The sequence below is a fragment of the Eublepharis macularius genome, chromosome 12, assembly GCF_028583425.1.
Source record: "Eublepharis macularius isolate TG4126 chromosome 12, MPM_Emac_v1.0, whole genome shotgun sequence".
NCBI classification, from domain to species: Eukaryota; Metazoa; Chordata; class Lepidosauria; order Squamata; family Eublepharidae; genus Eublepharis; species Eublepharis macularius.
Window position 1 is genome coordinate 41,742,622 of NC_072801.1, and position 14,546 is coordinate 41,757,167.

Genomic DNA, 14,546 nt, shown 5'->3' on the forward strand with positions numbered 1-14,546 from the left:
TTCGGTACTGTGCCATCAGCCTTTTGAGCTTGCTCAGGCTCACAGCTCAACTGAGTTCTACTTCTGTCTTTGCTGTGCTGCTGCTTTTCGTTTGTTTGAAATATTTATTAGCCATCTTTCTACTGCAGGCAATAGAGGCAGCTTACAAAACAACAATTATAAAAATACATACCATGTGGATGGGAAAGTGCACATTTTCAATATGGTCATATGAGCGCCATTTTCCTTGCCTCAGCCCCCTGTGGCTGCCATTCCCCTACCACCAACAGAATACTGCACAGAGAAGCACAAAAAAAAGGCCTAGAGACTTTCCTTTAAAACAATGACATGGAGAACCTTCAGTATGTTGATACAGCCAGTTAGAGGAAAGCTCCCCATTTTTCACCACTTAATAACACCGACTGTGAGCATGAACAGCAGGTTAAAAGTGTGTTAATTAGTCCCTATTAATATGCAGCTTTGATGGTGAGGATGAGGACGATGTATGCATACGTGCATGTGAAAGAGAGAGAAGGGATGTTCGCCAGATCTGAGTTTGGGAAGGGATTTCTTCATCACCGACTGACTGGCTAGCACTCTGAGGTTTGGGGGCACCCTTCCCCTGTGCTGTGAGTGTAAATGTCACTGGTTCATGACATAACAGTTTCTGACATTTCCTACTGGGACTCGTGCAATGTTAAGATTTGCTGATAAATGTCAACATTCACCAGATTTGTGACATTTAACCCAAGGAGCCATGAGGCAAGCCAACAGTGCAAAAAGCAGATCATTCCAAAGCAACAAGGGAAAACCAAAGTAGACATATCAGAGCAGATCACTGAAAAGCAACAAAGGAAAACCAAAGTAGACATATCCTCAGGTCTGATCAAAAAACCTGTACTTCTCAGCAGTTCCTGAAGCGTAGTGTTGTACATTTCATGTGTGATGTGGTAATTTGTGTGTGTGTGTGTTTGCAATGGTTGTCGGTCAAGGGCGAAGCCATATTGGTCATGCCCTGAGTGTATCACCTCTCCCCTCACCCTCAAAAATCCTCCTACCTGATCAGTTTTGGTTCAGAGTCAAGGACATTTTAGGTATCATTTTTAAAATTAAATCGCTAGTTCTCATGAAAACAGAAAACTCATTTCGACAAAGCATAGGTTTCCCATCCACTCTCCAATTAATGCCGAGCACGCCACACTTACTTTGTGGGAGCAGGACCGAGGGGGGGAGAGGATGCTATGGTGGGTGTTTGCTGATTTAGAGCATGTGGTTTCTCCTCTGAGACCAAGCAATGGCCACGGGAGGCCTAATACCTCACTCACCTGAGCCCTCCCCCATCCCCCCCGCCTGCTTCCCTTCTTGGCTCCACGCCTCCCTTTTCCCCCAGGTGAAAGCCTTCCTCGGGCCTGCTCTGACCCCCATGCCTCTCCCTTCCCTCTCTGCCCATCCCTGGCGTTGCAGCTAATTTTCCCAGCCTGCAGAGCAAAATGCGTGTGGTCCTCCGTGTGGAAGTTGAGGCTGTGAAGTTCCTCAAGGAAGAGCCTCACCGGCTGGATGGCCTTTTCAAGAGGTGCAAGATAGTGACCGACACCTTGGCACAAGTCCGCAGGTGAGTGACTCCTTTTCGGGAGGGAGGCGAAGCTTTACCAGCTCACTTGGGGCCTAGTAGGCAGGGAGATCAGTCTCCCCACAAACTGGGGCTCTGCACTTCCCTTCAGGAGCTCTCACAGGTATGCTTGCAAAGTTGTTAAAAATTCATTGCATTTGTGCTCCCAGCTGCCTCCAGGATGTTCAGAGCAGCGAGGGGAGGCAGATTCCCAGACACTCCTCCCTTTCCAGGAACTGACCTAAATAAGATGCTTAGCTTTCCAAGAAGAAACTATTCCAGACATCTTCAAACCATGCACTGAGAGAGACAGCACGGGGTAGTAATGTAAAGCCTGCTCCCTAGATCTGAAAGGCCTGTCTCACTGACCAGGTCTTTACCACCATTAGTGCCCCATGATGGTGTTGCACATGTATTTGCTGTTTTGTGACAGCTGTAGCTTCTCTTACCTTCACTAATCTTCAAGCCCAGCTGCTCCTGTTAGTTTTGCCATTTGCCCAGTTGTGGTGGGTAGACCCCAGCCCCTGGCCCTAGCCCCTCCTCACCTTTGAGAAATTGAGGAGTGGGAGAAAAAATGGCCTGAAAATGGCCTCCATAGTGATGCATTAGGTATTCCCCATGTCTTGATAGTCTTTACCATAGACATTGGGGGTGGGCTGGGGGTGGAGTTCCTAGAGTGTCCCTGGAAGTGACATAACATGGTCTCCAAACTCCACCTTCTCAGGCACTGTCTTCAAGATTTCCCAGCATTGGCTGAGGCAGTGCTGTTAAGCCTCGATGCTAGTCATACATGCATATACACTACTTAAAACAATAGTCCCTTCTAGGTAAACATAGATGACATTGTAGTATTTCCCTGCGGAAGCCATTTTTAAATCTGCCACGTACATGGGCTTCTCCAGGAGACTTCACTTGAATTCCCGTACCCTGTTCTTGGCAGGCAAGTGGATGAGGGTGTCTGGGATCCATCCAGTAGCCTTCTTAGCCAGTCTCCAAAGAAGGTGGAGCCAGAAAGTGACTTCAGCAAGAACCTGGATTTTGAGATACCCACCAGCCCTCCGATGAACCTCAATGACTTGACTGCTTCGACTGATAGCTTGGGAACAAGCAGCTTTGGTCAAATTCCAGGACAGATCCACATCTCCAAAAGCAGCAACCCATCCCGGGGTTCAGAGATGGCTGCCATCAAGACCCAGATGGGCTGTGACACCCCAAGCAAGAGGAATGTGGACAGATCGGTGTCTATAGAGGTGAGAACACTACTTGCTTGTGGACTGGGAAAGGAACCTGTGGGCGGGGGAGGATAAGCTTCTATATGAGGGACTGGCTACTGGCAGCCCATCTTCTGAACAACAACAGGGATCTGGCCAAGTCTCCTCTTGCTTCCCAAAACAGGAAAGATCAGGACAGAGTGAGAGAAGCAGCCTTCTTTCCTTCTCTTGTTCCTTCTCTGTCTTCTCTCCTTTGCTCCTATCCTCAAGTTGTCTTAGAAACGGGGTGGTTTTCGAGTGGTGGAAGTGAGCTTTGGAGAACCAACAGCACATGTAGTCAATGCCCATAGCTTTATGCCGACCTCACAACCCTTGCTGCTAATTTTGCTTTTTTATATGCATCAGTAGCATGCTAGGTGCTGCGTGTCTATAAAATCTCTCCACCATCTCCTCCAGCTGGATTCTGGAATGGAATTGCTATTCCCATAATTAATTTCTACTTAAAACATGTAGCCACGGAATTGGCTGGTTTACTCCAACCTGTAAGGGGAATTCAGCACACTACCCTACTTTAAGTAGCTTCTCGGCCCACATCTGGTTCCCAGTCCCAGTATTCCAGCACCAGAAGAAACTGAGAAACCACAACTGATAGAATTCCTCTTCTTTGCAACTCTTAAACTTTTACCTTGCTGTGGGGCTTTTCCAGTGGCAGTGCTGCTCCCTTGGAACAGGCTGCTTAGAGAAGAGTAGGAAGTGTATTCTGAAACAAGCTTCAGGGAGAAAAATGTACAGTGGAATTATTTAAAAGGGCCTTTGGAAATGGACCTGCTGTTGTACTGATGGTTTGATCCTATTGCCACCAGTTTTAATGTTGATGGTATTATCGGTATACATAGAAATTGCTTTATGTCAAAAAAGCAGTTTATAAATACTTTAAATAAATAAATTCTGGAGCAGTCAGCACAACAATAAATGTGGCCCTGCATTACAGGCAGCAGAGAGAGACTGGGAGGAGAAGCGGGCAGCCTTGACCCAGTACAGCGCTAAGGACATTAACCGCCTCCTGGAAGAGACCCAAGCGGAGTTGATGAAAGCCATCCCAGACTTGGAGTTTGCAGCCAAGCACAAGCAGACATCCAGCAGTGGTGGCAGTGGAAGCGCAGCCTCAACCCCTGAGCACAAGCCCCCCAAGCCCCAACATGCACAGAAGACCACAGCCAAAATGGATCCCAATGGTCGCCGTGGTTCAGGTAACGTTGTGATGTAACCACTCTGTCCTGATGGTTTATGGCAAGGGACAGAATCTCACTACAGACATTATGTAACTCCATCCTCTCCCATTTTCTCATCCACTTGTGTACGTTTCTTCATTGTGTGATTGTGGTGGGCAGAAATTAGTATCGGCATGTCAGAGAGCCAGAGTGGTGTTGTGGTTAGAGTGTTGGACTGGGGATGTGGGAAGTCCAGGTTCAAATCTCCATTCTGCCATGGAAATTTGCTGGGTGATCTTGGGCCCATCACTCTCAGCCTAACCTGCCTCAGAGGGTTGTTGTGAAGATCAAATGGAGGAGAGGAGAGGAAAGTAAGCTGCTTTGGGTCCCCATTGAGGGAGATAGTCAGGGTATAAATGAAGCAATATAAATAAATATCAGGGATTCCAGTATCTGAACTGGGGACACCTTGGCCTGGGGAGTAAGGGCTGAAGTCACACGCCCCATCTATCTTTCCCATTTGATCTTTGCAACAACCTTGTGCTACTGTGGATTGTAGGTGGAGGTTCACGTGAGTGCTCCCAGACAACAACAAAAACTCATTGTGCATAGAAAACCAGTATGTCAAGGAGCAGGCAGTGATTAAACTCTATTCCCTTACGTGCTAGTTTTCTAAGTGTGTGGACATATTTCTGTATAGCAGAGGATTATTTTGTGAAGACTAGAAGGGAAGAAGGAATTCCCTCCTGGGTGGTTCCTTATGAAGCGATAGATCCGAGAACTGTTGATAATGAACAACAGTGTTTAACGTATAAGGAGATAACACGAATAGAATTTTCTAAATTAAGAATAAAGTCGCAAGAAGAGTTGTCTCCAAACTATGACTGGTTTCAATATAGACAGCTCAGAGACCTTTATAAATCGGATTGTGCCAAGGGAGGGATAAGAATGGAGAACTCGGACTTGGAGGAAGTAATTTTACAAGAAGACAAAAAGGAAATTTCAAAGGTCTATAAAGTGTTGTTAAAATGGTATACTGAAGAAGAGGTAGTTAAGGTGCAAATGGTGAAGTGGGCTATAAATTTTAATAAAGAAATAACAATGGAGGCGTGGGAATATTTGTGGAAAAATACTTTGAAGATTACGACATGCACTAACATTAAAGAGAATGTCTATAAAATGATCTATCGTTGGTACCTGACACCAAAGAAAATTGCGCTAGGGAATGTGAATACGTCTAATAAATGCTGGAAATGTAAAAAGCATGAAGGATCTTTGTACCATATGTGGTGGACTTGTGAGGTAGTCAGGCAGTACTGGGGGGAAATAATAAGAGTAATAAGTGAGATTTTACAGTTTCAAGTTAATAAGAACCCAGAACTCCTGCTGCTGAACTTGGGAATGGAAGATATTCCAGCACAACATAGGACATTGCTTTTTTACATGACAGCAGCGGCTAGACTTTTGTATGCGCAAAAGTGGAAAGTACAAGAAGTGCCAACTATCGAGGACTGGATTCACAAATTGCTGTACATGGCGGAGATGGATAAACTGACAAGAAAACTAAGAGACCTTGATCCAGGACAGTTTAACACAGATTGGGAGAAGCTGAAACAATATTTGGTGAAAAAATGGGAGGTGGGAGGAGAACTGTGGCAGTTTGAAAATTATTGAAAAAAAACAAAAGAAGAGAGAAGTGACTATACCGGGGGGAGGAGAGTTAAAGAAGAATTACTAAGCAATTATTCTATTTGATTATTCTATACAGTATTAAGTAATAGTTATTATGTGATATATAAGAATAGAAATTAATTAATTAATTATGTTGCTGGCAGATAGGGGGGTAATTGAGAATTAACAGAATTAAAATTCATGAATACAAGAAGGGGGGGAATGAGAAGTAGCATATAGAATATAGGTTAAATTGATTGACTTATGCTGAAGGTATTTTTGGTTATAGCGATATTTAGAAATGTGCAGAACATGGGTCAAATTGATTGACTTATGTCGAACGTATATTGTGTTTATAGGTATATTTAGAAATGTGTAGAATATGAGTCAAATTGATTGACTTTGTTATAAAGATAAGAGATATAAGAGATATAAGAGGAAGTAAAGAGTAACATATAGAGTATAAGTTAAATTGGTTGACTTATAAATGTATTCATCACTTATGAGTACTCAAGTTATGTATAGGGAGGGATAAATTGTTTGTCCCATATTGATGACATTAGAATGAATAAGTTAGAGTACAGGATATTGAGAATATTACCAGTATTATTACTATTGAATAACATGCCAGGAATGTATTAGTTAGTTGATAAGTGAAGGGAAATTGACTTAGTACTGTGTTATAATAGACTAGCTTAGAAGAGTGTGAAAGTATATGTTTAATTGACAAAATAAGTTGAAATAAATCTTTTCATAAAATTTGATAGCCTCCCTTTAGTCATATAAGCTTCTAGGGAGAATTCAGGCTTGATTTGATTTTGAACCCACTTTTTTGTCTTTTAGGCAGTCCATTCTCCTCCAGCACAACAGGTCAAACTGATCAGTTCCCTTCCTGTCAGATTTCTTTATTGTCCAACTTTCCCATCCATACATAGTAATGTGGGGAATACAATAGTAAGAATTATCTTGATCTTGGTCTCCAGCGATACATCCTTATCCTTAACAATCCTTTCTAGTTCCTTCCAAGCCTCAACCTTCTTCTGATTTTTTCATTGCAGTCTTCCTTTTGGTTGATTATTGAGCCAAGGAATAGAAAATCTTTCGCAACTTCAGTTTCTTCATTATCAGCCTGCAAGTTGTGTTATTCCTCAGTAGTGATTACTTTTGTCTTCATTAAAGTCAGCTGTAATCCTGCTTTGGCACTTCCTCCTTTAACCTTCACCAAAATAAATAGCTTTATGAAAATGAACTTTAAAAGCTCATGGCCAACTGAAGCCTTAATGTGGGCAGCCTAAGTCTGCAGTGTCTGCCATCAAACCACATCTCTCTCATTCAATCTTACCTCCTGTATTTCCCCCACAAAAATCTAGTTAAAAGAACCATTTTATGTGATTTATTGTTTTTTCCCCCCTGGCCCTGCAAGCAGGAGCTAATGAATTGGTAAGAAAGGGAGAGAGAAGGGAGATGATGTTAGATTCGGTGGGTCTTTCCTCAGAGGGTATCAGGGAGATAAAGGGAAAAGGGAATTATAGCATAACAGCAATCATGCATCCCCCATTAGGTCAAGCACCCCAAAGCAGTGCTAGCTCAGTTCATAATGCTTCTTGTAATTAGCTAGTATGTTCCTGCCCTCCAGTTGAATGGTGGCGCAACTAATGCTCCTTGTCTCCTCACTACCTCAAGGAGAGTTAACTGGTCCCCCTCCTGGGATGAGGGTAAAGGTAGGAGATTGGCAGGCCTGCAATGAGTGAGACTCTGTCCCCCAACTAAATTCATCACTTCATAAAAGGACCTGAAATGACCTAATTATAGAGATGGCCCTGCTAATAGTCTGTTACAGATGATGTAATTCTCTATAGTCTAGATCTGAGCTAGCTTCTTTCTTAGTTAACTAAGTTTATTTATCTTATTTTCCATATCCTTGGATTTCTTTGGAAGAAACCAGGAAATTTAACCCAGTTTTGAACCATGTTGAACCTGTACTGTTCTGAAATCTATTTTAATCCTCTGGTTGACCACTGGTTTTGCTAGCAGGACACTTTGAAGGAAAGAAGGAAAGCCAGAAGAACAGCGCCACCATTGTGGATCTGGAATCTATGCAGGATGATAATTGTGAGTGAAAGGCATAACTTCTAACATTAATTTTGTCGTCTCCCTAGATGAGTTGACGGTGCCCAGATATCGAACTGAGAAGCCCTCAAAGTCTCCGCCCCCACCCCCACCTCGACGAAGTTTCCCATCCTCTCACGGTCTCACGACCACTCGCACAGGAGAAGTGATTGTCACCAGCAAAAAAGAATCTAGCTTTATGAAGGTATGAATCTCTCCATCCCCATGAAAAGAGTAGGCTTGTGTCAGGCTGGAGATACTCAAGGATAAGTCCATAGGGTTGGAGAGGTCACCTAGTCCAACCCCCCTGAAAATCCAAAACTAGAGCATCCTGGAAAGATGGCTGCCCAGCCTCTCCTAGAAGACCTCTAGTGAGGCCCTCCATTCCTTAGGTAATTGTCTGCATCGACCCAACCATTCTTACCATTATGAAGCTTCTACTCATGTTCAGCCCAAATCTACTGTCCTGTAACTTCAGACCCTTAGATCTAGACTTGCACTTAGCAGCAACAGAGAACAAGGCTCTGCCCTCTTCCAGCAGATGACCCTTCAGAGTGAAATGTAATCTCCGTTCAGTTTTTCCCAGGCTAAACATATTCAGTTCCTTCAAATTTTCTTCATCAGCCTTTTTTTCAGACCCCTCCTGACCATCTTATCCTGCACAACCTTCTCCAGAATAGATCAGAACAGCTTTATCCTTTCCTTGCTTCCCTTCTTATTAACAACCCACCCACCACTGTCCCTTCTGTTTGTCTCTCGCATGATTTGTGATACCAGAAAGCGGAGTCAGAAGAGCTGGAGACGCAAAAGCCGCAAGTGAAACTGAGGAGGACTGTGTCAGAAGTTGCCAGGCCAGCTTCGACTCCCCCCATCATTGCCTCTGCCATCAAAGATGACGACGATGAAGATAGGATCATTGCTGAACTTGAGGTAGGACAGGAAAGATGGGAAGAGGGACTTTAATGCAGCGCTTTGCAAATTGGTGCTCAACTGTGGCCACAGAGCAGTCCTTGGCCATACAAGTAAAAAACGTTTCTGTGGTGACTGAAACAAAAGTCCTCCAGATGGTCTCATATGCTCACTTGGGTGGTGTTTAAGAAACTGCTCTAGTGGTGGGCAAGGAAGGAAATAATACAGGGAGATAAATGTCCTACATTTTATAGGCATTAGAACTGTAGCATATCCATTGAGAAATTCACCAGAGTGCATTTCCCAGGGGCAGGATTATGCTCTGACTGAATGTCTATAAATTGGTACCCTGGAGATACATCCTATACTTCCCAGACTTAGCTACCCTGAATCACCAAATTTTGAACCCATGAAGCCTGAGGAAAACTCAGCATATAACCTACCAAGAGACTGTCTGCAAGTTTACAATTTTCTTTTTTGTTCAAGTATTTTCTAGCAGTCTACAAAAGGCGCGCATTCGGTGTGCTTGTCTGTTTATGACCAGGCAGTAGAGATTAACTAGCCATAGTGACCCGATGCCTTCATAAAAAGCAGTGCCATTGTAGGAGGAAGGGATTTAGAGTGAAGAAGTGATGTGGGAAGGGGGGGGTTAACTCTTTACCTGCCACCTATTTCTCACTCTCCCTCCACACATGGCTTTTCCAAGCAGGATTTCATGTGTGTATCTGCCCTTGGAAAGACATTTGTTTAAAAAAGAAAAAAAACCTTACCAAACATCTAAACTAAGCCTCATGAATAAAAAAAAAATTATATCATTGACAATATATTTTGTCAGATATTTTCATTAGGTCTGTTATGATTCTCATATACAATAAATGGTATCCATTGATCAAGAAATGATTGCCTAGCCTGATTTGTCACTTCCCATAATTGTTTGTAAAAGGTCAGCTTGTTCATTAATACAGTTTTCCAGACACTATGCTGCCATTCCTCTGTTGTAGGAGACATTGCTAAAAGAACACATACCGTTATCAACAAGTTACTCAAGAGCCTTACGTGGCTTCCAGATGCAAGGATTCAAATAGCACAGGATAATTAGTAAAAGGCTGTAGGGTACAGTGTGCCTTTTTAATGTCTTTGATCTTTTGAATCATATTTCTACAGTATATAAATTCACTTGGTTACAGGGCCACCATACGTTTGTGCAATTTGCGTTGGCTTGATTATGCCTCCCCAAAATACCAGATGTATGTCCATACACTTTCCAAATTCTAGAAGGAGGGTTGATAAAAATTCACTTTAGAGCAGACTTTTTAAAAGTACCTTGACCTTTCCTTACAGTTGTAAGACTATTCGTACCTGGAAACCCCTTTCTCGTTTCTCATGATGTTTAGAAACTTCACATCCCCTCTGAATCAAAATTCCGGGGCCTGATCAGATCCAGTGACTCTATTGCACCAAGCTCAGTCCATCGTTCCCTTTTGCTAACAGCCAGATGACACAAGACATTTTTAATGTAAAATGTGCACAGTTGCTAATAAACTGGCTTGTGAAAGCAGTGTAGGGAAGGAGGCAGGAGCCTGTCCTACTCCCCTTTCTTGGTGCCAAGCCAAATCGGGCCCGTGCAGGCTTGAAAAATGTCATTCCACACAGATGCCATAGGGATGTGAGGAAAGCAAGTTGGGGCTGGGTGGGGAGCCCACTTATTCATTCCACAAATGATGCAAAATTGAATTATTCAAGAGGGCTTTTTACTCAAATAGGAGGGCTGTAATGAAAGGAAGTGGCCTCAAAGAGATGCATTAGTAAAGAGACAGGGACTATAGACTTTACTTCTACGTACTGTCTGTTACTGTATGATCCTACTAGATAGTTTATATGTTGTTTAATATGTCAGTCTTAGAATTGCTTATGCTTTGTGTAGCATTTCTTCAACTCTGTATTAGATTCCTGCTAGTCTTAAAGCTTTGCAAATTTGCATATATATACCCTATTACATTGTTTATTGAAATATCTTCGTACTGTCTCACACGGTGTAATCTACCTTGAGTCTTAATGAGAAAAGCGAACTATGAATAATGTAAATAAATGAATAAAAATTTACATATGTAGTCCCCACTTTTCACTGGGACTCAGTGTGAATTACAAGCATGATAGGTCTGTTCAGTCAATCAGTAAGCTGATTACAAAATATGATAACATTTGAATTATAACCTTTGAATCGAATAGCAAAGATTTCTAGTAAGACAAAGCTATGCTGTCATTCAGCAAGCGGGTTATGAAATAATAATGTTTGAATGATAACATTTGAATCTAGTAGCAAAGATTCCTAGTAAAATAAGGCTGTTCTTGTCAATTAGCAACCAGATTACAAAATATGATAACATTTATGTCTGAAAGAAAAGATTCCAACTAATAAAACAACACAATGGGGCTGGGACTAAAGAACTGGAAGGGGAGGGAACACGTTATCCCTAATAGAGATGATCCCCAAAGCTGATCCATTACACCTGCTGTAGAAGGATGCCCTCCAGAACAATTTTGTTTTGCACATTTTTTGAAATGATACAAGTGTGGGGTGGGGGTAGGGGCTTCCTAACGGCCCCAGGCAGTCTGAATCAGGCAGACTGAGTCTATAATGTAGGAGCCGCTATACAGAATGTCTGTCTCAAGTAGTTTGGCCCTAAGACTTCCTCTGTTGGAAAAAAGATTCTCTGATGAAAAAAGACTTCAATCAAAAGGTTTCTGGATGAAAGAAGCCTTTCTCCATTCAAGAAAGATTTGTCAGCAGGGGGTCATTGGGTCCGACTATGGATTCAGTCTAGGCTTGCCAGTCTCCAGGTGGGCCCTGGAGATCTCCCAGAATTACAATTTATCTCCAAATTACAGAGATCAGTTCCCCTGGATAAACTGGCTGCTTTGGAGAGTGGACTCTATGGCATTACCATGCCGAGGTTCCTCCCTTCCTCAAACTCTCCCCTCCCCAGGTTCTATCCCCCAAGTCTCCAGGAATCTCCTGACCCAGAGCTGGCAACTCTTCATTCAACCCCTTGCATCTCGGCCCCTTACAAGTAACAGGAGATATTAGCAATTGTTCTCATTCCTTGTCATGTCGAACTCTCTTTCCATTGCCCAAATTTGTAAATGCTGAAAATATAGCAGGGAGCAGCTCTGCAGGTCTGCCTTTAATATTTCATTTCATTATAAGTTATAAAGCTGCCATAAAAAGGGTGTTCAGCCCTTGATAAATTACACTGTTCCCAGGTAACATGATTATTCAGTTCTGTCACCATTTGAAATTCTTGACAATATGGGTCTGATGTCAGCACTGTGAGAAACAGCAGGAGCTAATTCTTCCCCGCATTTATCCCAGATTTTAATTATGGTTGTACATATTTTATTACTTCTAGACTTGATTTGTGTCCCCTCCCCCAATCCAATCTATGCTACTAGCAGTGGACTATTTATACTACCTTTATGCCTGTTTCACCTTGCACTGTTATATGGAATCATCGGGTTGAAGCTGGCAAACATTTCACTCAGTCTTGTCCAGTTCTCCTCTTTACTACAGCTCACGTCCCACAGAGCTTTTGTTGTGTAGATCCCTTGATACTCGACATGGCCTTTTTGGTGGTCAGAGGAGCCACATCCTCGCCTTTTCACCAGTAGAAAAGCTCATTGGATCCAACCTTAGAAAAGCTCTATCCAACCCATTTATTAGTAGATTGCAACCAGCATCACTACATGGGATTGTTGGGTTACAGCAATCTTGCCATAGAAGATATCTGCTAATAATAGTAAAAGTCTGAGAACTTTATGCTTACAGAAACGTTTCTTCAAACAATATTTAATTTTTTGCCCCCTGTGGAATGACAAGAGCTAAAGTCAGGAACAGCAACAAGAATTTTTGTCAAGGCAGTTCTAATCCCCTATGGTTGTTGCGGATTTTCCGGGCTGTATAGCCATGGTCTTGGCATTGTAGTTCCTGATATTTCACCAGCGGCTGTGGCTGGCATTTTCAGACACTGTGACACTGAGAGATCTCTGTCTTTTGGTGCTTCACCTCTGAAGATGCCAGCCACAGCTGCTGGCGAAACATCAGGAACTACAATGTCAAGACCACAGCTATACAGCCCGGAAAATCCACAGCAACCATCGTTCTCCGGCCATGAAAGCCTTCAACAAACTAGTCCCCTATGTTGCCCAAATGTTTAGCAATGTAGGCCTATTCAGAGTTATTCCAGTCTAATTCCATCCCAAGTATCCAGTTCCTTTATTTTTATGCATACAGCCAGTTATCCCAATGTTGCTTTGATTGTATAACCCAAATTTATCCGCAGTAATCCAAATATTTTTCCCCCTTGGTTAACTTGACCCTTGTCCAAACTGTTCCAGAACCTTTCTGTGATTCTTGCAAAAACTTACTGTGATGGTGACAAATTTGTGTTTTGGATCCTGAAGATCTGCTTAGTAGAGCTGTTTTGAAGTGGGAGAATGGGGGAGGGGAGGACTAAAAAGACCCCTCCTTCATTTGATGGCGATCCATTATAAATTATCTGTTTAAATACTTTTTGCCTTCTTCAGGTTTTTTTTTTTTAGGCACTAGGGGATTGTTGCACACAATCAAGTGTAATGTGTAACTATCTCATTGGTCAATTAACCAGACAGAGTTTTGGTAAACCCATCTTTTGCTGAAAATGAATTTCAAGCCCTGAAAAAATAGAGGGAGGGGGGACATTTGGGGTCAGGGAGCAAATATTCAGAGACTTGAATCTCTTTCAAAGATAATCCTGGTATTGAAATCTGCCCTACTCATCATTATCCGTGCAGATTTCAGTGATTCATACAGTGATTAATTACTGTTATTAATTACTATTACAAAGGTCTAGTAATGTTGTACAGTGCAAGCCAGGTTAGAATGATGAGGCCTTAAACGAGAGTTTAGAACTTTATGGGGAAATGCTGCCTGCTGGAGGGCATTCTGAGAACTACATTTGGTCAATATAATCTTCCGTAGTGATGTGTTTTAAAGGGTTCTAATGCAGCAACCGTGGACATGGTGGTATTCTTCTAAGGCTGACTAGGACTTCTCTAAAGAGAATGCGTCAGGAGAGGGGCGCTGTGATTCAGTGGTCAGGTTGCTAACTGCCTGTAGAAAAGAAACATCTAGTCCTTTTAATGAATGCTTAATGGGATGTTATTTCCCAGATGATATTAATTGCCTCCGTGCCAGGAAAAGCTTCAGCTTTCATTTCTACACATTAAGGACTTTTTTTTTCCTCCAGGAATATTTGCAACCCTACCCAGTGACAGAGTTCAGTCTTTCTATCTTTGATATCTCCAGTGATTTTTTTTTAAGATCTCAGTATGGTTTGAATCATTCCTGTGCTTTTTTAGAGTAGGTGCTTGCCACAATTTTTATGGGTTTTAAAGACTGACAAAACAAATGCAGAGAAGATACATGTATCCTATAATCTGGGTAACTAAATGGAGCCTCCATGTACAGTGGCAGTATCCTTCTGAATAGGTGATGCTGGTGATGAATGGGGGTGGGTGGGCCACCACTTCTGAGCCCTGCTTGTGCTCTGTCTGTGGTGTCTGGCTTTGGATGGAAATGGAATGCTGGACTAAGCAGGGATTGTGTCCTCAGACAACCCCACCATAACTTTTAGGATGCTCTTATATTATTACAGATGGGCCAAGAACATTTGGTGAGTGTGGGTTGGGAATCAAGAGACTGGGTGTGGGTGTGTTTTGTAAAAACAATGTGTTTTGCCCTTTTTGTTTTTTGCTGTTTCATTTGCCTTTTCTCAACTGGAGAGGCTTTTAGTTAGAACCACAGAACAA

At 42.5% G+C, this 14,546-nt stretch overlaps 1 protein-coding gene across 1 annotated transcript in view; it reads left to right on the top strand.

Annotated features, from left to right (window-relative positions):
- SRCIN1 (SRC kinase signaling inhibitor 1) overlaps positions 1 to 14,546 on the top strand; it is a 125,209-nt gene that overhangs the window by 86,652 nt on the left and 24,011 nt on the right. The window contains exons 11-15 of the mRNA XM_054995286.1: positions 1,444 to 1,591; positions 2,529 to 2,838; positions 3,791 to 4,049; positions 7,841 to 7,995; positions 8,568 to 8,720. Of these exons, the coding sequence (XP_054851261.1) occupies positions 1,444 to 1,591; positions 2,529 to 2,838; positions 3,791 to 4,049; positions 7,841 to 7,995; positions 8,568 to 8,720 (1,025 nt within the window). The remainder of the gene's footprint in view (positions 1 to 1,443; positions 1,592 to 2,528; positions 2,839 to 3,790; positions 4,050 to 7,840; positions 7,996 to 8,567; positions 8,721 to 14,546) is intronic.